Here is a 27,790-nt window from a genome sequence, read left to right as displayed (position 1 = left end):
TTCTGATCTGAACTCATGAAATGTGGCTGAAATCTCTTTTGAGCCAATACTCATGGCCTCACAGATTATTTCCACCGGAAAACCAAGTCAAGGGTAGAGTTGGGAGTGGCACTGACAAAGTTATGCTTCCTTGTAGAAGACCATACCTTCTTCGATACTTATTTAGTACTCCTAGCTTTCTTCCAGTCTGTTTTCTACCAGAAAGAAAGAGTCCTCAAGTTTCTCTCAGGCTGGCATTTTCCACCCTTCCCTCGCAGCTGTGACTGCTTGTCTCTGCCTCTTCTCTGGCTGTTTCCAGTCACAAACAAGCAACATGCTCTGGCTGATGTTCCATTTCTGAGTAGCATGGCGTATATAGTCTGAGCTTTTGGGTGAAATTAGTATTACACCATTTTTCTTACTCCAAAAATGTTTGTACTAAAAAAGTTACAAAGAAGTTAGGCACTCCTCCAAGCAACACATTTCAGCAGTACAAAATGATTTTCTGCATAGTCCAACTTTCAGCACAACTCTTGGTTTCATAATGCCTAGCACAAGACAATCTGATGTGGGTTGGCTGATAGATACAACCATAATGAACCTGCTTAAAAAATAATACTGAGATTGGGCAGTTCTGTGACTTCATTTCTGATTGAAAGTACAATTCAGAAAAATACCCTGTTCCAAAATTTGTTTTCTTCTCATTTAAATGATGGTTTCTCATCTGCAGGAGATGTAATGTGAATATATAACATTTGGGCAAGAGGGGTTAAATCTTTGCCCTCCACTATTGTCTTCAGCGCTGGAACACAGCGATGGATTTCTTTGAAAGCACAGCAGACAGCTTTTTAAAGTGGCCTCGCTGGTAAAGAGGACAGCAGCAGATGTCCAATTCGGTACTTCTACCGTGCACACAGCGAGGGAGCGGTATGTAGTGTTTAACCTTCAAAAATGATGATCAGAGTAACTGGAATATTGTCTTGCATTTTTGCTGCTCTGGACTTCAAAGTAAAATTAACACAGCTTGGAAAATACTATTTTACAATTTAATCAAAAGTGACTTTTAGACTTCAGATCTCAGCTATAACAAAATATTCCTCCTGACCGATACGGTTCGATTTAGTGCCTTGCAGGGATGCCCGTAATATCCCCAGTATTATCAGTTACCCTCTTCTCTCTATATAATTATTAATACCATGGTTTAATTCCATACAGCTTAGTAAAACAAGTATATGCTAACAAAAAAGACCAAAGTTCCCTAGCAAAACGACTGGATATGATGTATTGACCATGACGGCATATGCTTGCTACCGCTGGTGAGCTTGGTTGTACAGTGCAACAGTCTTCTCAAGGCGTAGAGCCAAACTTCAGGTCTGCCCTGAGCCACACTTGTTCAACAGATCTCACATTAATGAGTTATGTGCTTGTTCATTGCTCTTTTTTAATGGATTTTCACAAATAGTTCACTTTAGATCACATGTTGTTGTGCCTGGCGTACCACTTAGCCTGGGGATGTAAGGAGAGGAGACTGCCATCCCACTGGTGCCAAACACAAGCTCACTGTCCTTAAGGTATTGAAGGTTGCTGTGCTTGGTGGTAAAGTTCAGAGGACCCCTCTGCCAGTGGTCAGGGTTACTTTATATACCTGCCATAATAAATACCATCAACAGAGATGCAGACAGGACTAATCATCCAGTGCCTGAAAGAGAAATCCGTCAAGTCTGCCCACCTCCTGAATCCCACTGCTGAACAATGGTAATATTAAATTTTCCCATTTGAGGAAAGAACATGATGAAAGCAATTTTTCTTTTTCTAAGCCTTAATAAGAATTATGCCAATAGGTTATATCAGCGGGGATGTCCCATCCAAATAAAAGTTCAATTGTAAAATGGTAATTTTCTGCTTCCCTCCCCAACTTTTAGTGTTCATGTCTAAAGGAATTAGATCTTCTCAGACATCTTTTCATACATCTTCCTGCTCTTTTTTTTTTACAAGAAGAAAATCCAGGCTTGCAAAGCAGATGGAAGGCCTCTGAACTAGGATGATGGGTACCTCAGGGTGCACCACAGCGTGTATTCATTGCTCAGTCTGGATGCATGTTTGGTGACTTACGTGTTTGTATTTTTTCTATGACCTGAGTTTACCCATAAGAAGAAGAAAAACCATGTTCTGGTATAGCTGGTGTGCTATGTACTAAGAGATCACTTGCAATTCCAAAGAAATGCATATTTTTAAGAGAAAACTTAAAAAAAAAAATACCATACCCAGTTCTCAAAAGATGCAGAAGCTCTGTCTGATTTCAGGCCATGTTATCAAACCATTTGCAACTTATATTTGAAACAACAAAACCCTAAATGAGTAGTGAGCAAATCTACGTACAGGCATAGGCCTGATAGCTTGTGTTTGCTTCGCGGTGTTACAGCCCTTCTGTTGTCCTAACCTGGCAGCTTTGGAAGAGGGTAGGGATTTTTCCAGTAGTTGTTTTGAATTGCGTTCCACTATTGTCTGATAGCATCGTTAGCTGAAACCTTAGCCATGAAATCAAAGTGAAGCCAGGCATGAGGAAATTCTTTAGTACTGAAGGCCAACAATAAGGGCAACGTGACTTTGAATCGTTGTTTAAAGAACGAAGGGCCCAGTTTTGCCAACTGGTATTAGAGGAATTTTTTCCTTAAGTCGTCTTATAACAGGACAATTTAGTTAGTACCACTTGATATTAGTAAAAAGCAAAAAAAATCTAACACTCGGAAGCAAACAATTAGGTTATCACTAGAAATATTTCTAATAAATGGCCTTGAGGACACAGACAGCAGTTCTCCTGGTACAAGTTCTTACGTATATATTTAAATTCAAACCAAGTTATATTTGTAATATTGTAAGAGGACAGTAAATGTCTATAGCTCTTTGCACCCTCTAGCAGGAATAGACCAGAAAATATTAAAAGTATAATTTCCTAAAATAAAATTTGGAGTAGAGGAGAATACAGAAACAAAAGAGGGGAGAACATGAAATACTGTATTGCAAGAACTGGCATTTACTCATTTTTGGACAGTCTTGTGATGGTAAATGTGTGTAACTAACAAACGTGCTGTGCATGAGCTTTTAAGGATCAAGGCCCTGTGTACGTAGGGGAGGTGCCATCAAACAGCATGAACGAACTATTCAGTTTTGCAATACAAGTTGCTCGGTTCACACTTATCATATGAGTTTCATAAAGCTTCTCTTCTCTAGCTGAATGTCTGGGACAAGAAAGCAAAGTAATTAGTCCCCATCCTTCGCTTTTTTCTGAGATAACTTTTCCCATCGACTAGAAGCCTTTTTTTTTTTGCCAAAAGATACTTTCAAGCTCCAGGCTTTCCATGCTGTTCACTAAAACATTTGTACAGTAAGTACAGTGTGAGGACCGAACAGGTAACACCACAATATTTTATCACATTATTACTTTGGTAATATTAAATCACTGAACATGTCATTCATGTTTAGCATATAATTTTCTATAGTAAATTACCAGTAAAGGTAAGCAGTAGCATTTTTCTTACAGTTTAGCTGGGGGAATGTAATTAAAGATTGTATCATGCAGAGACAAAAAAAGAGTTGAATAAAAGAGCCTAACTGTAAGTCTTACATTTCCTAACATGCGAGTGCTTGATTTTATGGCTTTCTTTTAATGTAGCTTTCATAAGTAATTTTCTTTAAAAATTGGTGGAGAAAAACCCCAAAGCATGATAGTGATACCTGTATGACATTGGCACATCGGGGCTGAAACCTTTAGGTTCCAAATAGAAATCACAGCCGATTGAAGCAGCGTGTGTTGGCCTGTAGCAGTAGCTTATTCTCTGTAGGTGGACCAGCACAAGAACAGGTCTGCTTGGTGGGTTTCAGCGGTAGAGGCAGCCACAGAGGATTTAGGGAGCTTGGGTATCACTCCAGGACCTGCCACACTGTGTTTTCACATGACGACTCCTCCACCTGCTCCTCTCGAGGATGATCCATTGATCCACAGCACTTCCCTACCTACCCGTCTCTGCCAACTGCCCCAAATCTGCCTCACTCCTTCCATTTTTTTTCTTTTTGTAAAGTTCTTGGAGACCTGCCGATGCAAAATGGTACTGGAGAGGCAGGTGTTCTTCCCAAACACTGCCTGCGAGACAGATCGGAGCAAAGGAAGAATGAACCAGAAACAGGAAGAAATCTGCCTCATAGAGTGACAAGCACCAAGAACAAGTGAAACCAAAGATACAAGATCCGTATCCTGCCGTTACACCCGTAGAACTGATAATGAACCCGTTTTTCAGGTCTCAGTAGTTGCAATAACAGAGATGCTGAATTTCTGTGTGTCCTTCTGCTGTCCACAGCAGAAAATATGCTTTATGGGCAATGTTTTCAAGTTAATAATCAGAAAAGTGCTGGAGCACACTGTTGCTTTCCTGCAGAGATGCTTTTTAATTTAGTCAACGTGGTAGGTATCTGGTGGCTCTCAGACACTAAAGGGCCTAGAGGTCCACTGTGAAGAGGCAAGGTTGTGTGTCCATGCTGGGAGGAAGGATGCAACCAGCGTTTGGTGAAAGACTTTTCACCCGAGCTGCGTGTCTGCTCAGACCCTTACCCACCCTCATCATGGCATCCCACCCTCATCACCACATCCCGCCCTCGTCTCTGCATCCCACCCTCATCTCTGCATCCCACCCTCATCTCTGCATCCTGCCCTCATTCCCGATCACTGAAGGTTTCCTTTCACTGGGGGTTTCACCCGGAGCAGCTCTTCTAGATCCAGAACAATCTGCTTGGTTCTCATTACTGTCATAGTCATTTCATAGTGGTTTTCAAAAGTGTACTAAACTGACAGCACTGTTGTGCTGGAATAGCTGGAAAAATTCGTACTAAGGCATATAGCACTGCCTTAGCTCGCACTCCCATCTCCTAGAAGCCAGAGTTTTGTTAAAACATGCTACTCAATAAGTGAAGTCTAGAAACATCATAATACATGGATTTGAATGGAATCTGCATTTTTTCCATCAGCTGAATGATTTAATACCTGTGTTTATTCAGCAAGGTTGGGAATGAGCTGCTGTGGCAGTAACTTAACGATGACAAGCTCTGACTGCCAGGCAGTGCTGTTTATAGTAGGTCATTGCTCTCCTCAGTGCTTGAGACAAATATTGGATTCATTGGGGGATCTTTCAGCAGAAGGATAATATGTTGAAAAGCAGCTCGGTCAAAATGACTTTGCTGTTGAACATTTTCTAGCAGTCACAGAATCTGAAATTTGATTTATTAATTAAATCCTATCAGCACATGCTCTGAAGAAACCAGCATGGCTGAACTATGTCCCTGTTAAGTGAGATTAAAGGACATGACAAAAGTTTGTATAGTATGCCTCAACCCACATTTCCTGTAAAGGATACAGCTTGTTATTTTTCAAAATATGCTGAATATATTTTCATTATATCTTGGTTTATTATGACCCGTGGGAGCAATTGTAAAACTGAAACATGCAAGAACGAAGGGAAAAAAATAACTGGACTACACAGGAGGAGCTGGCATATCCTGACTGTATTATCTCTCCTATGAAGGAACAGACCGGAAGATATTTGGCCAGATTTTCTCCAGAAGGAACACATACTTAGGAAGAATCTTTGCTTAAACATTCGTCAAGTAATTTTTCAAATAGATTTATCAAGCTAAGTGACACATAAAGAGAAATAAACCTATCTGAACATGAACAAAGGAAAGCGGAATGAAAAAAACTATTAATTAGTAACATGTAGCTGAGAGTATCATCCTATGACAATTCTATAGGATTGCTGGAAATAGTGCCTAGTCCCACAGCATGTGACACACATCTTGCAGTCTGCTCTGTGTTGGGTAATCATAATGCACCGAGCCTGTATGTTCAAATTAGTCCTCGATAGGAAAACGATTCCCTGAGCCCCAGCAGTTAACACTGTAGCCAGACGTAGGCAGCTTGGTGCCAGTCTCCCTTGCCATCTCTGCTCCTCCAAGACTCCAAGCCCCAGGCATACCCCTCTCTTGTCTTTCACATTTTTTTGCTGCTGTTGTGTCTTTGCACCAGGCTGTGCTTCCTCCTGGAGTCTGGGGTCGTTAGTGCTCAGCGTTGCCTCCCCACCGGGAGCTGGTCCTCACGGCCAGCCCACTGCAGACCGCTAGCCTTTGAAATGCATTTGAATGTTTCAGGTACTGACATCAAGACGCATGGATGGTGGTGGGCCGGCGGTGTCCGAGGGAGCTGAAGTGTTGGCCAAAGCTGCTTTTTCCCTCACTGATCTGTACCTCTCTAAATCCCCAGCCTGGCCGTGGAGATATCTCCCAGTGTGAAGCAGGCTGTGGGCTGAAGGGACCTTTGCTCTGCTCTGACCCTGCTGGGAGGGGAGCACCCGTGTCCTCTCATGGCTCCCGGGAACTCCGTCCCCAACACAATCTCACCTTGTCCACTTCCATCTCAGCATCTCCCAGTGCCTTTCCAGTCCCACAGAGCCAGCAGCAGCCCTTGCCCCCTGGCCTCCCACAGGCCCCACCCTTGACAGGGGGATTGGAAAGTGCTGCACACAGAGCAGCAACATGGAGATAGCTGAATAAATCCTGAAATACTCATTCAAGCACTGGCATCTAATAATATCAGTATTGTTTGGTACTGCAGTAGTTTATGGGGTGTTACCGCGGTGCCAGGGTACAGCCTAGCTTGACTTTGACCCAGTCTGTATAGTTACAATTGGAGGGCGACTTGTGGGCTGCCCGTTGAAGTCTTTCCTCTGCTGGACAGCATTTTCTGGGCTGCTCCTACACCTTTTCTCTGACCCTCTTCTGCCACACCGGAAAAAAAAGGCAGGGGCCTTTTTCTGAGCCCTTCTTTCTTATGCCAAGGCACTGGCCAGGAGCTCTTGTGTTTGGTTTCAGCTCCACTGCTGTCCCAAGTCTGTACCTACTTGACACAGCCAGCGTAATGTGTTACTTTGGGCTTATGGCATCACTTGCTAAGCCTCCTGATGGCAGAAAGCCCACCTCCACGTTGCACTGCGCTGCAGTGGTGCCGCTGCAGCCGTGACCCGGCCGCTGCTTGCTCGCTCCCCCATGGGAAGCATGGTCCTGGGTCTCCTGCTCCTCATTCCCTGTGCGGGGCAAATGTCTCGTATCCAGAAAGACTCCTGGCATTAAATGTGGACATGCTTGGTATGACATTTTGCCAAGAATGGACTGGGATTTCATATGACAACTCACCACAGGTGCTTACACACTCTGTTGGACATGAATGCTTGGCTAGACAATAAGTTGTACCTTGGTGTAACTGGCACAAAGCACCGATGCGCCAGCAGCGCCCGCAGGAGCAGATGGCTTGCCTATTTTCCTCCAGACCTTAAGGCTCCGAATCCATGCCACGCCCCTTACCCAGATTCACAGAAAGCTGCAGAGGAACCGCCTCCTCTCAAATTTCTTCTCCTGCCTGGCGGGACCGGCTCCAAACTCAGCTATTCACATTGCATAGTTTGTTTCTGAAAATTTCTGGTCCTCTAGAGTTTAAGACTAAATGCTGAAATTGGGGGAAAAAACCCTAATCACAGTGCATGTGGCTAAAACCAAGATGACAATCAATCAGTGGTCCCTGAGAACCGGAGAATCCCTTCTCTGTTAATTACCAGGGACTTGAATGCAGGCCCCATCAGTGGGGAGCAAGGCAGCTAGCAAGGGGCTGTGTATGGGTGGCCCAGAAACACTGAAGCTGGGGAAAACTCTAACACCAGAGCTTTCCTTGAGTTTCTGAAATCCAAGCCTGTCTCTCACTCGTTGCAATACAGAAAGGATGTTGAATGACCATTTCGAGCTCCAACAGGAATTTTCTCTGCCCTTTTGACAACTATCTGCTGTATCGCATCCCCAGCTGGACAAATGGGGAGAATAGTTCCCTAACTCGGTATGAAGCTCAGGTTTAAATTTAGTAGCTGCTTTTAGAAAATACTTCAGGATTCTTGGACAGGCGGCTTTGTGTAAGTACTGCTGGCTATCACTGCTGTCTCCTTAGGGATGAGGAAAGGCTGTACCAAATACTCAGGGTAGGAATAGCAACAGATGACTGGTACTGCACTTGTGTGCAGGATGGGTGAGATGAATGTCATCTTCCTCTTATTTGCCTTAGTAAGTCATCTCCCTCTCTCTCTCTTTTTTTTTCTTAGGGGTTTTCATAAGGAGTGGTGATTTTTACCCTATATAAAATGGGCCAAGTATCATCAAGGGGATCCAGCTATTAAAACAAGCTGGTAAGGGTTTTCATGCCCTTATTTCCTCTTGACAGGAAGGACTTTGGATTTTATGCATAACAAAAGTTTTGGTCCACAATGGCAAGAAAATTACTTAGCAATCTTCTATATATTTGTTTCTATGGCATTAGGCAATTTTGCTTTCAGGAAACACTGTGCTGTACACATAAACACACCAAATCCCTAGTGGAGAACATCTAACGAGAAATACAAGTTTACCTTAATAAAAAGGTAAGATAAGTTGGCTGTTTGGCAGATCCTTGCCCAGTGGTGCAGGAACGCTGCGGGTGCTTGGAATTCACTCCTATTGTCCCCAGGCTGAATTGCTTTGAAAAAGGTCACATGAGGAGGAAAGGAAGTTTTGACTTTCACATGCCTGTTATTGCTAAGGAAACCACTTCCTTGGTATTCACATATTCAGCATGTCTCCAGTTTTGGCGCTCTGACAAATGACATCGTGCTACTGCATCGAGTAACAAAGAAGGGTGGAGAAGGCTGTTAGATAACTTGACGTGTTTGAAACGCCAGTACAGCTTTTGTAGGTCTGCCAAACTTCAAGTAGGCTCCCTAAGAGTAAGCAGGGTCCTTTGTTTGCTGCAGATTAGATACCCGGAGTTCGGAAATGTGCAAAAAAGTTTCTGGTCTACGTCTCAGCAGGCTCAGGTAGTTCGGAGGTTTCCTGGGTTGTAGCAATGGCAATATTCTTACACCACTGTAGATATTGGGAGACCAGTTTTCTACTACAAATATACCTGAATTACTCTCTGTGTAGAATTTATTTTGGCTTTCGAGTACATACTTGCCTTTTCTTCGGCATTCAGATATCAGAAACCAAGTATCCTCAGGTGACATGTGGTGATTTCATTAAAAGCACTTGGATTTGAACTTCGGGTCCATGGGACTTTTCCCATTTTTCTGACTTCTTACTCGAACAAGGAATTAGAAAGAACAACAAGCTACCGTTGGTTAGGACTCAGAATCTCCACCAATGTGTTTTTTTTTTTAAAGGGGATTGAAGCAGAATTTCTTTGAAGTAATGTATTTGCAGATCTCAATCTGACAAGTAGAAAATGTATCATAATTAGGCTTATTTCTACTCTAAGAGAAAAAAAAAGTCTCGTATGCTTCAGGCTAGAAGTGGGTTTCACTGTAAATATACAATAGCTACTGAGATTACCAGGACCAAGCATGAGGCACGCACAAATCACAGGAATTGAACAGCTAAAGCCCTGCTCAATTTACTGAGAAGCTACTGAGCTTTTGATATGTCAAGATCTATTTGTCTAAATGTTATCTGTAAAAACAACATAATGTAGTGAACTGAGCCTGGGACTGCGGAGGCCAGAAATCAATATTCTAATCTTGGCCCTGCCTCAGATGCATTTGGTGGCCCCAGAGTAGTTGTTTAATCTCCCTGCATGCTCGCCAGAGATAAAACAGTTCAAATACAATAAACTCCACTGAAGAGCTGCGCAGATCAGTTCACAGCTTCTGTGTGCTTCTCTGAAGACCTGAATTGCTGTATAAATATTACCACTGCATGCAGGACTTCTGGAGGTTTGTCTCCAGGAAAATGCATACCATGTATCTTTGGATCAGAAATTTCAGGTCTATTTTCTAGCAGACACCCTCACCCCATGGAGACTTCAAGCACAGCCTGGTGGCAGCACAGAAGCTGCCAGGGTGTCTGCCATGATAACGTCTTTTTTTTTTTTCTTCTTTTCTTTTCTTAAATGTGTTAAAACAGAATTATTTAAAAAATGGTTTAGGTGTTTTCTCTCGGAGAGTGTCCTCATTTTCATTCTGTCTGTGGCGGGAATAGACCGTACTTCAACAGAAGTTATTTGCTTAATGCAGAAATAACAGAGAGAAGGACCTATGGCCTGTTTATTTAGGAAGTAAGACTAGATAATAATTGTGATTCCTTCTAGCTTAAAATACTTGAAAACGTGCTGGGTTTCATGTTCCACTCATTTTCCCTAATATCATCATTTCTGATTGATTATCTCACTAGAGGCTTAGCTGAGCCGCACTCATTCCCAAGGATCTCAGAAGGGTTGCCTGAGGTGAGACAAAAGATAGGTAAAAACACCAGAGTGAAGCCACAGTAACTTTTTTCAGCTTTTAAAAAACAAAACCAATGAAACAAAAAAAAAATTAACCCACCAGCACCACCACAAATTATCTTCTATAGGAAAGGAGAGAAATACTGGCTGTATCCCCCTTCCATGCAGCAAATGAGTTCCACGTACAGAGGACGTGAGTGCCCACGTCCCAGCAAATTGTGCACTGTTCCAGCCCAAAAGGAAGCAGTTTGTTAATTATTCTAGAAACTGCTTATGAGTGGACATTTGGAAATTGCTAAGAAAAAGCAAGCGCTAAAACAATAGGGTCTACATTTACTGGTATATATATTTTATAGTCATTAATACTTGCAGAAATGAGTCCAGCACCTCTAACAGCCCTGGATTTTGTCTCCCATATTAGTCGGCCCTCGTGGTGCTGTTGTAATACAGTTGTTATCACAGGCTGTAGCTGGCAGGTGGCAGCTACATCCAAATCTAGGCAAGGTTTTGGGTACCATCAGAAAAAGCTGGAAATATTCGCTACAATTCAGAGGGGAGGCAGTAGGGAAAGCGGTGCACAGAGGTGACGCATTCATGGCAGCCTGGGTTGCTAAGCACGCAGCCTGCTATGCCGCTAAGCAGGCAGGACCGGGCAGAGCCATTAAGTCTGGAAGCAGCTGAGTATTTAATAAGCTGCATGCTACCATGCATTTACATAGCTTAAGTTGTAGTAAAGCCCTAGCAGTAAAGGGTCAAAAGTGCAGGGCTGGAGGGCTAAAGCCCACGCAGACTCGGTCGTAACCCATCCTGTCCTCCGCAGAAAAGGACTTAGGGAGGAACCACGAGAAAATGAGTCTCGCTCCAACCAAGGAGAATTTTAAAGACCAAAAGGCAAGAATGTTAAAAATAATTGAATTTAAAGCACATGTGAGCAGGTCTGGCAAAGCTCATTTACACAAAGGCTGTGTGGTATCCACGTGCCCCCAATAAACCGAGTGTAAGGAGTGCAGTGGAAAGGAAAATGAGATTCCCCTCCTTCATGGTTTACATGTCTGAAACAGAATGACTCTTTGCTCGCCCTATCTGTGTGACCTTAAGATTCTTTTATGTGAATCATATGACACTTACGTATTTTCCAGTGTTGATATTTAACTATTTCCCTGGGCATTATCTTCACCCTGACACTGCCAGAGACCAGAGTCCTGCCTCACGCAGTGGCTCCCGGCAGCCCGCTCTCCGTCCTCTCTTTTCTCTCCCTCGTTAGCAAAGGCTGTTTCAATACTCACAGAGCTACCGGCTTCGGACAGGAGAGCCCACGTCTGATTTCACTTCCTCTAGTATAATCACGGACTTCAATGACTGTGCTTTTCATTTATACTGATGTAACCAAGATTGAAATCTGTCCCACAGTAAATATTTATCAGAGCATATCAAAGGAAAAGCAGACCAGAAGAGAAACGAGCAAAACAGCAAGTGCCATTAAACTTTGCCAAGACAGATTTCAAAGTCAATGAAAACACCCCAGAGACACAGAGCTAAAATGTAGGACAAAGTAGAACACTGAAAAAAATAAACCCAGATTTCCAAACACTGATGTCCTACAGAACAACTTTTAATTACTTATAACTTGCAAAGATTAAGAAGGAAAACCCGCACAGAACTAACAGTATCTGCGCAAAGTCAATGATCACCGCTCTGCTGCTTTTGTTAACATCTTGGCTTTGATATGTACGCCCATCGCGGCTACCTGCTCGGGTCGGGGACCCTTTCTACAGAGTAGTAAGAAAGAAACAGGACAACATCCACAGCTGGCTTTCTAAATGATAACGGGATGCCTCACTTTAATTAGATAATTAAAACTCTGTTGCTGCTTTGCTACATGCCAAGGACACTCAGTTTCTTGGCAACAGACCTCTAATTTTCCTCCTTTGATATCCAGGTCACAGCCATTTGGATGAGAGGCTCTTTTCCAGCAGCAGTGCAGGGCAGTGGCACGCAGCTTCCCGTCCTGCTGTTGGTATCCCCCTTGAAGTTCAGTGTCTTTCAATTACATTTATAAAAGCTGTTAAATGTTAAAGCCCTTATAAAGTGTAGTTTCTCGATATTCGCAAAGGCCAGGGGACATGTAAGCATAATAAAAAATTAGGTAGCCCTGTGCAACACCAGCAACTTCTTACATCATCATCAAGAGAGTCTCCTCCTGTTCCAGCTGAAGAACATGACTCTCTTTGGACAGAGAGGAAAACAACTGTTTCATCCCCAGCTCTTCAGCTTCTCTGAAAGTTAGGTCTACCCCATCCCTGACCATGTGCCATCATCCCCCCTTCTTATGAGAAAGGCGAACACTGTCCTAGAAGAGGTCTACCTGCTGCCCAGATTAGGTGAGGAAATCACATACATTTCTGAGGAGCGTTGACTCGGTCAGCTAGCTGGAAGAAAAGCACGTAGCCCTGACTGCTGGTACCAGTGCTTTGCCTGAGCTGCCGTCATTTGAACTGCAGAGCAAACTCCAGCCTAAGGATTATCAAATGTCATCAATCCGTATGCAAGGCACAGTTCCTCATTCCCAGCCCCACGTAAACTGGAAAGGCGTAACAGCACGTGCATGTTTTTGAAAACCAGATACTTCTTCATGAGAAAGGAATACAGAGCACGCTACCAAGGAGCGGGTGAGATAGAACAAATCATACGGACCAGATGGTAGTCACGCTGCTTAATGCACTGTTGGAAGGTGCCCAGCTAGTCTGGTGATGAGAGATAGAAGAACCTATATAAGATAATGCTCTTTGTTAAGTGCCAGCAATTTACTACATTATATTCCTGAGAACAGCTGAGGTGAATTAACCACAGTAACCATTTACTATTCCTTCTGACAGCTCTGAGATCATATCTGTACTGCTGCTGTGGTTGATGGTACCTTCTGGGCAGATGTGAACTTGTTCAAAGCTAACCAAAAGCCAACTGTCCAGGTTAGCGTAGCGCCAAACCCTAGCCAATAAACCACACCGCGGGTATATTAGCTTATGCTTGCTGCTACGCTAACCATTTCTTGGGTTTTGGTCAACTTGGAGCGTGACCAGAACAGGCCTGCATCCACTCAGAAAACATAACAAAACCAGAGCTTGACAAAGATGATACACCAGGTGTTGCAGTAGTAGTGGGTTAAACGCTCCTCCCTCCAGCTACTTCAAGCAAAGGAATGGTTACTAGGAACATGCCCTCTACAGAGTCTTTAACCTGATAAAAGCAGGTATAAGACAAGGTATTTGTATTCTTCTTCTCTTGTGTACAGCCTACATCCATGCCTATGTATCACCATTTAGCTCTAAAAAACATCCTTCAAGTTTGATTCTTCTTCCTTGGTAAACGCTCCTCCCTCCAGCTACTTCAAGCAAAGGAATGGTTACTAGGAACATGCCCTCTACAGAGTCTTTAACCTGATAAAAGCAGGTATAAGACAAGGTATTTGTATTCTTCTTCTCTTGTGTACAGCCTACATCCATGCCTATGTATCACCATTTAGCTCTAAAAAACATCCTTCAAGTTTGATTCTTTTTCCTTGGAAAAAAAAAAAAATCATTGAGCAATTTCATGAAAACAATGCTGCAAAGTGAGATTTGGCAGATCGTGTTTTCTATTGCTTGTCCTGAATTTGATCTTGCACTAGGGACAGGTGAGGTAGACAAAGCAGATCCTTGACCACAAAAATCTGGATGGCCTTGATATTCTGGAAATGAAACTAAGACAATACTGCTTTTTTTTTTTCCCAGAGAAAAGTCTGGCCCTGCAAGATTGGTATCTCATGCACATAAGGGGAAATGAATTAATTTTTACTCAGAAGACCACCACTTCTCTCTACAGCTGAGCACATCTTAAATACTGTTATTGTTTCATTAACTTCTGATGATCAGACAGTAGCCATTTTCTACATGATCTCCTGTGGAATAAAGTACACAAGCACTCCACGGTTATGTCTTCCATGAGCCATCTACTCTTGAACCATCACTGTCCACATCCAGTCACCTGCAACATCTAATAAACCATGGATCAAAGTAGAGAGCGGGTTAGACAGCCTTGGCAACCTTACCGTTCTGTATGAGCCAACTCAGTAACATGGCTTATTGTAGTTGGGACGCAGGTATGAGTAGTTTCAAACTATGACTGAAGATTTTTGCCGTGTTTATTTGGGTTATCTTGTAAAGGGAGCATTCCACGGTACGATGGCATGCAATTACAACATACAAATCTGTCTGCAGAGGAAACGTAGTCACCAGCTAAAATCCATAAAATTATTACACAGTTTTAACACAAAATTATGTAATTGTCAGAAAACAGGAAAAAGAAATTTTGCTCTTTAAAAATACAAAATCTTAATAAAGAAGCTGTATTAGAGGTAATGCAGAACATCAATTCTTTTTGAAAAAGAAAACCTCTCCAGAAACCGTTTCAGACTTCACACAAGAAGCTTGTTAAGAGGCAGTTTTATTTGTTTCAGTACAGCTTGCTTTTATCACTTGATTTTAGATAATTATTTTTCCAGTTAATCATGTCTCATCTTTAGACTTAAAAGATGTCTATCACCTTTGTATTTGAGTAGTAAAGATTGCTGTTTTATTTACATTTATTGAAATCATGATCTTATTACTACCCCAGATATTAAGTCAATAATATCTTTCCTGTTAATTATCCACATATACTTTGAAATATTGTAGCCTACGTTGCTGTCATCTCTGTTTTTTAAATGTAGGTCTGATGCCAATGAATGGAATAAAATAGGACTCCCCAGAAAGTATCACATTTCCCATCTCTGGAGAAAAGTTATTTTCTTTACTTCATTATTATTTCCCCTGACAGTTACCTCAAGCCTGTGACAATGACGCAGTCTTAACTCTTCACTGCTGTTTGGTGGCATTTCACTGACAGTTAGCACTTTGTTATCATGGGATGACTGCTCAGAAGACTCTGGAGAGCAATGCAATTTTCAAAATTCAGTTTTTAATTAATAGGTATTAATCTCTCAAATCATCCTGGCAGCAGTCTCTGAGAATGGGCGTGGAAAGGAGTTCCTCTAATACTGAAACTCAGGCTCCCTTCAATGTAGGATTAAGGCATGCTAACCAAGAAACCTACTGACTGTTCTCTTTCTTATCTAGAAAAGGAGGATCTCCTGACTTCCTGAAGGTATTAATAAACACTATACACATATCCATGACCACTGAAGAACTATGTCCAGATTTCATTTTGACTGCAAATGTGGCAATGCCTGTGAACCAATCAAAAGAGTACAGATCTTTCAGAAAGATGAAATCAACTGCCATTGTCCTCCAGTAAAAACTGGAGATCTTCATTCTTCCTCAGTCGATGTTTCTTTTTCTCAGAATCCCTCAATTTCAGATGTAAGTGCTTCATCAACAGATTTTGTATGCCTCTCCCCAGCATAAATCCCATAATGCAGCTGGTCATCCTTTACAGTAGCCCAGGACATCTGCTTGGTGGAGAACCTTGCTGCCCACTCTCCTGAATTGTTAACAACAATGACACCCCCCAAGCCCCCAACTCGTGTCTTCATGTAGTCCAGTGCAGTGTCAGCAGCCATCTCTGGTGACATTCCTGAAAAGAAGAACAAGGTAACTTCGTGGTATCTGTCTTGAAAAAAGTTTTAAAATTCCCTTCAAGTTTCACCCCTCCCCATGGAGCCAGCCAAATCTATTTCCTCCTGCAACTAAATCAGCAAGAAATTTCCAGTGTAGCAAAGGAACTGTTTATAGGAAGGCTCTGGACAGTTGCTAATAGCTGCTATGGTATGGTGCTGCTACAAAGACAGGATTTAAATAGCTTCCTATTGTAATTCAGTTTCAGTGTTCACTATAGACTAACTCATCAACTCTATGTTCAAGACACAACATTGCTTATGCTACCATTTGAAGGCAAAAATGCCAATCTGCAAGCTTTCCATCAAAGGTTTGTCACAAGCTAGGTCTAAAGCATTTACAATTTGAAAAACAACACATTAAAACAATCAAAAATTTCAGTCATCATCTATGTTCCAAGTCCACTGGCTGCAATGGAGCTCAAAGCACGTACTTCACATTGTCATTATTTATCAAAAGCAGACATCAGCGTTACTCTTCCTGAAACTTCTGAAAGTATCAGGCAAGATGAGGACTCAATCTACTAGATATCAGAAAAAGGACCAGCAAAGCAACTTTATCTTTTCGTTACACTTAATTCATATTAACAGGAATATTTTCTAAATAATTCAAAGTTAATGTGTACATCATACACACAGGCCTGTAGTAGCTGCAGAACATTTGTTCACTACAAGTTTGAATATATATTCAGGAAGGCAGTTCGCTCGGCCTAATTGTTCTAAGATATATACCACTGGTAATGTTATGCAGTTTAGGTTGCAGAACAAAAACTGACCTTCATGCCTTCCCTGCAAATTTTGAGTTAAACTCAAACAAAACCAGCAGAGTCAGAATTATTCACAGCACTGGTGACTGACAGGATAAAGCTCCTTTCTCTGATGTTACGGGTGACACTGTGACTATTCAAGTCAGTGGCACTGACTTCAAAGGGTCAGTATTTCACTGTTTGATTTTTCATCAAGACAACAGCTGCCACCATAAGACAGAGATTCCAACAGCTGTTAAAATTGGCAAAGCAATTCACTCCTGAAATATGAAAGTAAATTCTGCAGCATTGGTCCAAAAGAAGATACTTACTACATGAATTACTGAATAGCTGAACAAAATTATGAGAGAGCTCTATAGTTGTTCTTAAATATGCAACTTCAGTTGACCGTTCAAGGACTCAGAAAGTTATAATAACTTGAGGGTTTGTTTTCAGCGCCTTCATGGAAATGTTGGGGGGGTGGAAAAAAAAGTCTATTTGAGAGAGCTCTATAGTTGTTCTTAAATATGCAACTTCAGTTGACCGTTCAAGGACTCAGAAAGTTATAATAACTTGAGGGTTTGTTTTCAGCGCCTTCATGGAAATATTGGGGGGGTGGAAAAAAAAAGTCTATTGCTGACGTATTTTCCTGGCAGCTGAGTTATACTTCTGGGCAGGATGAATGAAACAGAGCAAGCACGGGCAGGGTGAACAAGTGCAAACCAATTAAACATGCACACATGTGGGTTCATTTTCTTTTTCTCCTTTTTTTAAAAAAATGTTTTAATTTGAGCCTCATTTGCCTTTCATACTGATTTATCACAAGCTAGATAACTGCTATCAAGGCAGAGGTTTTGCAATGCAGTTAACTGCAAGCCAGCGAAGAAACTGGTTTACACAGTTTAGACTAAATAGAGCTTAGAAGGCCATTCACAAATTGAATAGCTAGAGACATAATATACAGAGTAAGGGGAGATCATAATGTGTTAGAGCTTCAGGAAATAATCTGTAGGTTGTATTTTATGCTGAAACTATCACATTAGCCAAGAGATTTACACAGAAATGCACCCATTCTATGCAAACAGCTCTATAAAGCATAACAAAAATACTCTCAGCTGTTACTTGTCTCTCTACTTATTGCTTCTCTGATGAAAATGTAAATTGAAAGTTTTCCAACTATTTCCAGTTTGGTTGATCTCAAAGCAAGTTACACTGCACTGCCCAGAAGCTATGGCTTTCTAAAAATAATGGTGATATCTGTATTAATGGTTCTTCAACTGCATGCAATACAAGTATGTTGTCTGGCTACGTTTACGGGCTGTAATATAATCAAGGGTTTAGATGACAGACTAACTCATGAAGGTAAAGCTCCAAAGGGTCATCCCACAGTCAGATTATATTACAGTCACATAAGACATACTGTGTCAGCTGTTTACCACATACCCACCCAGTCAGTTTAGTATATTTTCCAAAGCAAAATGAAAATTTAAATCATAGTTAAAATGTCTTTAAAAGCATTTCTGTTGCTATAATCAGAGTTGTTAAAAACTGTAAAAAACCTTTACAGTTTTTACTGTAAAGGTTTTTTACAGTTTATTAGAAAGGTGATATCCTACGCTTTCTTATTTCAGCTCTGATTATCTATCTCTAGCCCTTCCCTACTGCTTCCTTAAACATATCTTGCTTTTACTTGTTTTCTATTTCTTTGTTCACAAAATTTTAGTTTAAAATTGGGAAAAAAATTATTAATGAGAACTTCAGTTAAACAAAGTAGACAATAATGTCTTTCAATGTACGTTGATGTAAAGCATGATTAAACATCAAGCAGCATGATATTTCTGTCCACTTAAGGCTATTTTAGCTTTATTAATACTTAGTACTTTGTTTTGTTTTTAAAGAGAGGTGACCCATCCACATAGTCCTGGGAGCAACTGTTCTGACAACTGTTCTAGGATGATAGTACATAAACTGAAACCTGTGATTAGGCAATGTTTCCTATCCTCATTATTTCAGCTTACAGGAAGTTTGGAATATACCTTGCTCCATGTGATAGAGGATCAGTCGGGCCAAGACCACTTTCATAATGCTCTCCCCATGTCCTGTGGTTGAAGTGGCACCAGAACAGTTATCAGCATAACCTCCACTTCCTTTTCAGAGGGGAAAAAATAAAAGAAGGCAATATTCTGTAATACAATTTACCAGCTCTGCATTCTTTAAAATAGGTACCGAACATTTCTTCCTAAAGGTCCAGCAGTTCTGTGCACTTCTGGGAGCAAAGCATCGGTAACAAACTTCCTTCTCATTTCTGCCTCAGTTTGGAAAGTAAAATACATGAAAGAGATCAACAACAGCTGGATGAAGTCAGTTGCCAAGTTGAGAGAGCAAGAAGACTAGTGATCTGCTTGTGGTACAAGAAGCAGAAGCAGGCCAACACTTCACAGGGATGGGCAAAAATGTTTTCCAGAATAGCAAGGGATGGTATATCGATGATCAGCAAGATAGCGATGGGATGCAGAATGCCAGGTCACACAACATTACCAATTGAGAAGACTGATGAAGGAAGATCTTGTGAGGACATTGGTGAATTGACCAAAGTTTCAGGGGAACTTATCCGCAAGAGCAAGAGCAGATAAGAGATTTGAAGAGCCTGGGCTCTAGTGAAGCATCACAAAGCACTCCTGAAGAATCTTGCAAGTCCTCACCACAAGCAGAGTGTTTCTTCTGTTGAACTCCCCACCCCCCTTTTTTTTTTCCTCCCATCCTTGTTTTGCTGGCATTCCACACGAAGCAGAAGCAGGCCAACACTTCACAGGGATGGGCAAAAATGTTTTCCAGAATAGCAAGGGATGGTATATCGATGATCAGCAAGATAGCGATGGGATGCAGAATGCCAGGTCACACAACATTACCAATTGAGAAGACTGATGAAGGAAGATCTTGTGAGGACATTGGTGAATTGACCAAAGTTTCAGGGGAACTTATCCGCAAGAGCAAGAGCAGATAAGAGATTTGAAGAGCCTGGGCTCTAGTGAAGCATCACAAAGCACTCCTGAAGAATCTTGCAAGTCCTCACCACAAGCAGAGTGTTTCTTCTGTTGAACTCCCCACCCCCCTTTTTTTTTTCCTCCCATCCTTGTTTTGCTGGCACATTCCACACCCTGTTCTCCACCAAGCTTCCGCTTGCTCAACACCCATGTTTCTAGCACATCTCCTAAGAAAAATATTTCCCAGGAGCTGCAGAGGAAGATACCAACAGCATTATAAACAAGGTACTGGGGGAGAGGAAAGAGGCATAGGAGAGCAATGAAAGTTTCTTCCCTTCTGTACTTTCTTGATCAGATCAGACTCTTTGAATGGACCCCAATTTACACGCGGAAAAACACTGCCACAATCAGTCTGTCAAAGCCCCCGTTCAAAAGGCTCTAATATTTAAAAGGACAGCTAGCATTTCTGTATCCAATCCTGCAGATGTCTAGCAAGAGCAAAAGTTGCAAGCAATACGCTCAACAGTACCCAGTTTCACTTGTCCTTCACAGACTTATGTCCCATACTACAGGAGCCCTGAACACGATCTACATAAGAGAAGGGTATTTGCAGTCAGAAATGAAGCTGAAAATCACAGTCAAAATGTGAAACCCAAAAGAGGGTACCAAAATATTAGCAACTTAGGGTACGAGAGAAACTTAGTGTTAATTTTATAATAATCATGTACTGCCAACAGCAGTGCTATTTGAGTTTGGAACATGTTTTACTAAAAATAATTTTTTTTTCCAGATCCCAACTGTATGGTAGAACCCTGAAGCAATCAAATGGCAAGTCTGTCCCATGAGAGGAACAAGTCTGGGGAAAGGATTTCAAGTGTCTCTTTATACTTGGATAAGAGATCTCTTAAAATATTTCCTTTATTCCACACCACATCTATTAGGCTCCGAGGCAGTCTTATCACGACTCTCTAAGAACAGGAATTTACTCAAAGTTGCCAGTCATTTTACAATTCTGGCTCACTGATATAACGAACAGTAATTACAATTACACCTACTTCCTTAAGTATCAAGAAACCAGCATCTTAGTATGGAACAGGCTACATTTTTTGACTTAGCTGTAAGCATGGATGTACAAAAGGAAAGCTTTATCAGAATGAACAGAAAGGAAACACAGGAAAAAAAGAAGTTAGCATTCAGGAAAGGACAGAAAAAAATTCCCATCCCCATTTTTCAGACAGAGAAGTGCTGGATGATGATAATACAGCACTACACCTCTACTCCCCCAAGCCTTACTTGCACAACTCTCCATGTTGTGTTAAGGAGCTTGAGCTTTGATACATTTAAATGTTAGACCTCCATTTCAGATGTACCAGTATTTATGTTTCATTTCACTAATGAAAAGGAGAATGAGCAATACTTTTTTTTTCTTTTTTTCTTTCTTTAAATGAAAGACCTACAAAAAATGAGAGGCAAGACCCCACACCCCATACCTATGCATGCTGTGTCACCAACACGGCCCATCAGTTTATTAGAGAGTCCTCCAGTGGATGTTGCACAAGCTACATTTCCTTCACTGTCTATAGCAACAGCACCGACTGTTCCAAGGTCTCTGCCAAGAAAAACAGTTCACAAAATTAGGCAGAATTAAAGCATACCTGCCAAAGCATGTTGCATTTATTTTCCAGGTAGCTTTAAAAAAAGATTACTGCAAAAAAATTACTGCTCATCATAAAGCTATTTTTTACCATGCTTCTCATTACAAAAATAACAAGCAATATGCAACAATTCTCATAGCTTTATATTTAATAGAGTAGAAAACACTCAATTTTTTTTTTTTTTTTATCTCCCCATGACTTGTTTACCTTCACAGCATGGAAACTTCGACTTGGGGAGGAAAAAACCCACAAAACAAAAGCACACAGGGCAGAAATATTTCTAGACATCATAGTCACTCAATAGTTTTTTGGCTGTGACACACCTGACACAAAACTTTCCCCTAAACAGCAACTCAAAGACGCAAGAATTGTCTCCACTGTCTCAACAGGAGGTTAACCGGAATTATTAATGACAATGCACGTAAACAAGTGAATACAGACAAGGACAGTAATGTTAGGTATGCACTGAATCATTTCCTTCCTGTTCCTCCTCTTTCCTCTTCCTTATTCCCCTAAATGTTTGAATGCCACAAAAAAAAAGCTATTTATGTGCCTTTCAACTAGTGTTGTTCACAACGCATCATTAATACATATTTTCGTCTTTGTACTCTGTAGCTACGCAATCTTGAGGTTTAAATCACTTGGCCAGTAGAATCTGTTGAAACCGCACATCAGCTTAAAAATCTTCATGCACTAAAGAAAATAGAAGTCTCAACTACTGCTTTATTTCTTCAGCACAGAAAAGTCATATATAATAGGCTGCTTAAAATATACATGTGTATTCATACTCGGAGAAAAAAAGGCTATTGTAACTTACTGTAACAGTTGCTGCACTGAGAAGCAAGACATTACTAAGAAGCAACAGTTTGAGTGTCCACATATTCCAATCTTGGCAATTCATGTAGGAACATAAAACATTATCTGGCTAGGAGAGGTATAACAAAAAAAATCTAAATCCCTCCACACAGGAAAAGAATTTGTAACAATCCCTCAAGGAACTGCCCAACAGGCGACCGACTGGAACAGGAATACCTTTGGAAATTGCCTGGGCACGGGTGAGAGTCTCTCTATAGCTCCACAAAATCTAAGCTAATTAAGGCGGACAAAGTCTTTGTGTACCATGAAACCCACAGTCAATTTCTCAGAGAACCCCCTTCCTGTTCCCTCCTGCTTATGTAAAATATCATACTGTCAGTCCCTACACTTCATTCACAGCAATTCAAAGTTGACTGATGAATCACAGGCCTTACAAACTGCTCTGACATTTATGTGGAGACGGACCTCATCTCAAACTGAGATGATGGTGCAGATGGGCTTCCCACCCATCCATCTGTTACAAATGATTTGCTGAAAAGAGTATTAGTAAATTCAGTACTCCCTTACACACTCATGTGGCACCCTTCAACCAACTAAAGTTAGATCCTCCTGAGAAATTAAGAAAGGTGCATCCAGATGTACATTTTCCTAGGTATGTATTTACCTTAAGCAGCAGTGAGAATAACGAAAGTACACAGATCACATACACAGCAGCTATCCATTTTGGTATGAGAGCTCAACTGGCAACAAATAACAAAGTGAATGTGTCTGACATACCTTATCTGCGGTGGAGCAAATAAGACAACTACACTCTATTTCTTACTGTCCCTTTAAAGTTTTTTATTGCTTCAGTGTCACATATTGTTCATCTTCAGAACAAAGGCAAAGAAGATACAAACAATCTGTTGCGTAGCTAGTTGAGACTCAGAAACATTACCAAGGCAGGCAAAACTGTCTAAGTAGAGATATCATATTATAATCATCTCTCTATTGTTAGTTAGTGACAGTAGCAAGAACCTCAACAAGTACCTGTAGTATACCAGGGGATGCTATTAGTAGTAATGATTTTGTTTAGTCAAGAATTATGCTTATATACTGCATATACTGTGATACTGAATGGATCGCTTGGATTTGTTCATTCCCTTTTGTCTAAATCTTTCATTATCCAGTACCCATGAAGTTATGTGTACTTACTCTATCCCCATTCAACTAATAAGGCATCTCCTATTTCACCTCTTAGCTCTGCATCAGTAGTAGGGTTTTCTGTAGATTGCTGTCAGGGTCCTTGTTAATTAATGCCTTCTCGAATTACTCTTGCACTGTGATTCACAGAGGGGCTAGTAGCCCATCTACTACCTTACGGTCAGACTCAACTCCCTTTCTGTGGGGTTCTCCAGCAATCTCCAGCAATTCTTGAGAAAGGTATGGTCAGAATCTTTGGAGTGAGAGACTGAAGATAAAACAAACCACACCTTATTCTCAGCAAAAGGTGTACAAGATGCCATATTGTACGTGCAATGGAATCGTAAGCTTCTAGCATAAATGAATGCAGGCTTCTAACCAGCAGAACAGAAAGGTCTCTCTTCTGGAGACACCAAACTTTGCTTGGAAAGCTGCGAACCCCCAAGGTTTCCAACACTGTTAGGACCAGAAGACTGGAAGTAAAGTACACGCCAACCTTCAAATTCCTAGTATGATCTGGTATTATGTTGCCTCTGACTAACGCTACTTCACTTTCTCTCTGTTCGCCTCAGGCAAGTTTCTACATAATCACTGTGGACATAACAGGGAAAAAGAACATTCCACATGTGATACAGGAACAAATGGGCTTGCATAAAAAAAGACCTGTTTTCAACTGTGAATTTGTGCTGATGTTTTGGGCACTGGTTGTCAGAAAAAGAACAGCGTGGCTAAGACAAGAAGTCTTGAGCCCTTCAGAAATACACAAGCCTTCTATTATCAGATATTCCAGAACAAGACAATGCTGAAATTGAAGATGCCTAACACTGTTATAAGAAAAAAAAAAAATTAAGCAGTTATAAAGAATGAATGGAGATTCAGATGCCATGCCATTCCAATGTATATATTCAGGAGACTAAGTGGCAGTAGGGGCTATGCCATCCTCAAAATTCTTCGCAATGAATTATAATACCACACCGTCCTTGGACAGACCATGGATCAAAAGAAAACTTCTGTGGATACAAGATGAACTACGACTGAGACCTTATGGTCAAGAACAACTTTAATTTGTTTATAAGACCATATTTACACTTGCCTCATGAATTTGTTTTTCCTTCAAGCAATTTACTGAAAGTAACATGTAGCTTGTAATTTATAGCCTCATTTCATGGACTTTAATTAACGTGCCCACAGAAGAAATTTCCTCCTTTTGATCTACAAATTCTTCAGCTCTGCTTCCCTCATTACTACTATTTCACAGAACAGATGAACATCATGTAATACAGCATTTATGTACTGTAATACAGTGTTTTCCTATGCCACAACCATTGACGTACAAATGGAAGCTCGAAACAACTTAGTATTTATGCCTACCTCCCAGGCATAAAAAACGTTTTTGACACTGATGATTTTCCTTCCTTTCCCATCCACCTCACCTTCCTCTCTACTTTATATGAGACTTGCTTATTTTTCAAGTGACTTTCGTTTTGCTGTTGTGCAATACCATCCAGTAGCATCTCTTTTCACACCCACCACTACACTGAACTTCTTGGTCAATTTTTTCATTCCTATCTACAATAAAAATTAGCCACAACCAGCACTCAGAAGGAGTTATTGGGCAAAATCTGATGTCGTTTAACTACCTAATCCAGTTTAAAGACAAATCTGAGCATCTACTTAACCAAGATCAGCTTTATTAATTTTTTTTTTTCATGGACTTGTTTTAAATTGTGGACTGGAGATTTTTCAAAATCAGTTTCTCCATGGAAAAGAACTATACAAAGTGATGCCTGCTGTTTGTTAAAGCTGCTCTATGCACTTCTATAACTGGTGATTTTAAAAGCAATAACAAGTTCTAACTTCGTCCTCCATTAATGCCACAAAACTATGTCAAAGTGACCAACAACCTTCTTAAGCATCAACAAGTTTGTTCAAGTTTGTTCCAGTCACTTACACTTGAGCAAATTCATTGCAAGCTTGATTTTTCATTACTTTCACTGAGGACATACTGTGAAGACTGTATCAAACCATGTAACACTCAGAACTGAAGTATTCTCAAGTCTGAATACAGGCCTTCAAGCTTTGGTATTCTGTTTTTTTTTTTTTTGGAACTGATAGCACAAATTAAATTACCTGGATTTAAAGAGAGAAAATATTTTACAAACCCCCTACTTCTGAAACTCTTCAGGGTTGGAATCTGGCTCAAGGTTCTTCTTCCATCTCTCCCGGGATCTCTCGGTTATGAGTGTCTCCCCTGGAGTGTCAGGAATACCCATGGCCTGAGCAAACAGGTGTGCACCACAGCCAGTCAGCAGCATGTGCTTCGTCTGCAGAAAACAGACAAGAGATTCACTGACAATTCTTGGTTTGCATTGTACTGAGCAGTTTTGTGTAATCAACTCTTTATTTTTAGAATTATCCACACAAAGAAAACTCCAAATGTTGTTTTATTTTTAAACTTTCTAGATTTCTATGCCTATATCCTCTTCTACTAGCTAAAAAAATTTTCAGCTCTCCAAAACACAGATACAAACTTTCATCATTAGTTGTAAAGAATTGCATTTATCTATTTAATACTTATTATAATGGGAGAAGAAAAATTGGTAAATTTGCTCTTTTGCTAATTTGCATGCAACTTCTTTGTACTGTTTCCAGTCAATCACCAAATCAGTACTTAACTGTTCTGTCCAGTTAACTAAGAGATCTAGAAAGATTTTTCTCAGAAGGAAAGAAGGGTAAATAAATTCCTGTTCTGTTTGAAGGTATTACACTTCGTACGAGTAAAATAACAAAAAAAATGTAAATATCATACACTAAAGTGTTTCTTAACATCAGCTGAACCATTTTATTTCAAATATTTCCTTCAACTAGCTGCTACTCTTATAGGTCCAGAATTTCAAATTTAAGAACAGAATACTGTTCTAACGGGTTTGACCAAAAAATGTGTGCTCTCTTCTAACAACATTTGCAGAAGCTCCATTTTGATTCCTTTATTTAGCAAAGCACTTAGACCAGATTTTAAGTCAACAACCTTAGTTAAATCCATGCTTCAAAGTCTGTACAGCTTGGTTAATTCATATTTTAGAGAAACTTGCCAGATAAATTTATTTCATTAATCCTTATACTTTAGTAGGAGCTCTAAAATCTGATTTTATTTTTTTTTTTTTTTTTTAAAAATCTGTGTCCAAAAATAAGCATCAACTTCTTGGACCACTACACAGCTGTTAATTGCTCATCAGAGCCCGGGAAGATTTTGGAGGAGCAGTGGTCTGACTATACAGTATGGAGTCATTTCAGAGCATAGCACCTAACTTCAAGCAAGCTTTTATGTCCACGCAGCAGCACAGCACACAGGTACCAGCTGAGGTCCAAAAAGTAGAACCACATGATGCTGGAAGCAGCAGGCCTGCAGAGCCTTGCAAGGGCACCGAAGTAGCCCATACTCGGCTCTCAGCCTGAAGCAAGGATGCCAGAGCTTGGGTATTTCTGTGTCATGCTGCATTCTGCAGGACATTTACAGTCTCGTAGCTTCAGACTTTGAAGATGGTGCAGACTATCAGCTTCTGTTGATTTCTAAAGCAATGACAAGCAATCACTACCATGACCAACCCATAGCACTGCATTGTTTTAAAGGATTCCAGCCGAACCTCTTCCCAAACCATGGACACTGATCTCTACTTAAGCTTATTACAGCCTCTGCACTAACCCCTTCAGATAGTTACAGAAGCAGGAAACGTGACTACACTTTTGAAACATTCCTGATGTGGTGGCCCCAACATCAAACGTTTTCGAAAATTTAAATGCCTTTTTATTTACAAATTAAGTCCTGAATTCATGAGAGTATTGCTTTAGGGAACAAGAATAAGGGTTACAATGAAGAAGTCCTCTGTATATGTGAAAGAGTGGACAACAGGCTTACGTGCTGAGTGATGATACCAGACAATAAAAGACCTACCTATTTCTAACAAAGCTAGTGTTCTTCGACTTGAAAGCCAACTTCTTTGTGCAATACTGCCCCCCTCTGCCACTAAACCACCAGGAGCACACGATCCAATAATTCAAATTGGGGTGGGTTTTTTGTTTGGTTTCTGGTTTTTTTGGGTTTTTTTAGGAAATACATTTTGACTTTATCTGTATCAGAAGGCTCTGTGCTCCATCACTTGCTTTCTTCAGCAATTAAGACTCTGTATCATCCTTTAAATAAGTTAAAAAAAAAAAAAAGTTTTATTGTAAAATGTGGAAGTTATTTCTTAAGACTTTTTCCAAAGGGTTCCCTCCCATATGCAGATTCTGATAACACACCCACCTTCCTGAGCTGCACAAACAAGAAATACTTGCATATAGAGGAATAAGCTTCTATGATAGGGTTTTTTGTTTGGTGTTTTTTGTGGGTTGGTTTTTTGTTTGGGTTTTTTTTTTTTTTTCCCCAGCCCACACGGAAAGGA

At 40.7% G+C, this 27,790-nt stretch overlaps 1 protein-coding gene across 5 annotated transcripts in view; it reads right to left on the bottom strand.

Annotated features, from left to right (window-relative positions):
• Positions 1–14,905: 14,905 nt before the first annotated feature.
• Positions 14,906–27,790, bottom strand: part of ASRGL1 (asparaginase like 1) — a 26,063-nt gene continuing 13,178 nt past the window's right edge. For 4 of the 5 annotated variants that reach the window (XM_009275782.2, XM_019471134.1, XM_009275781.2 and 1 more), the window contains exons 4-7: positions 25,518–25,672; positions 21,186–21,304; positions 18,748–18,858; positions 14,906–15,925 (exon numbers count right to left, since the gene is read on the bottom strand). In XM_009275782.2, coding sequence (XP_009274057.1) covers positions 15,690–15,925; positions 18,748–18,858; positions 21,186–21,304; positions 25,518–25,672 — 621 coding nt within the window. In that variant the 3' untranslated portion in view covers positions 14,906–15,689. The remainder of the gene's footprint in view (positions 15,926–18,747; positions 18,859–21,185; positions 21,305–25,517; positions 25,673–27,790) is intronic. The other variant, XM_019471135.1, reaches the window with a different exon arrangement.

Source organism: Aptenodytes forsteri, unplaced genomic scaffold (genome assembly GCF_000699145.1).
Source record: "Aptenodytes forsteri isolate BGI_AS27 unplaced genomic scaffold, ASM69914v1 Scaffold256, whole genome shotgun sequence".
Taxonomy (NCBI): Eukaryota; Metazoa; Chordata; class Aves; order Sphenisciformes; family Spheniscidae; genus Aptenodytes; species Aptenodytes forsteri.
This window is presented reverse-complemented; position numbering and strand designations above follow the sequence as displayed.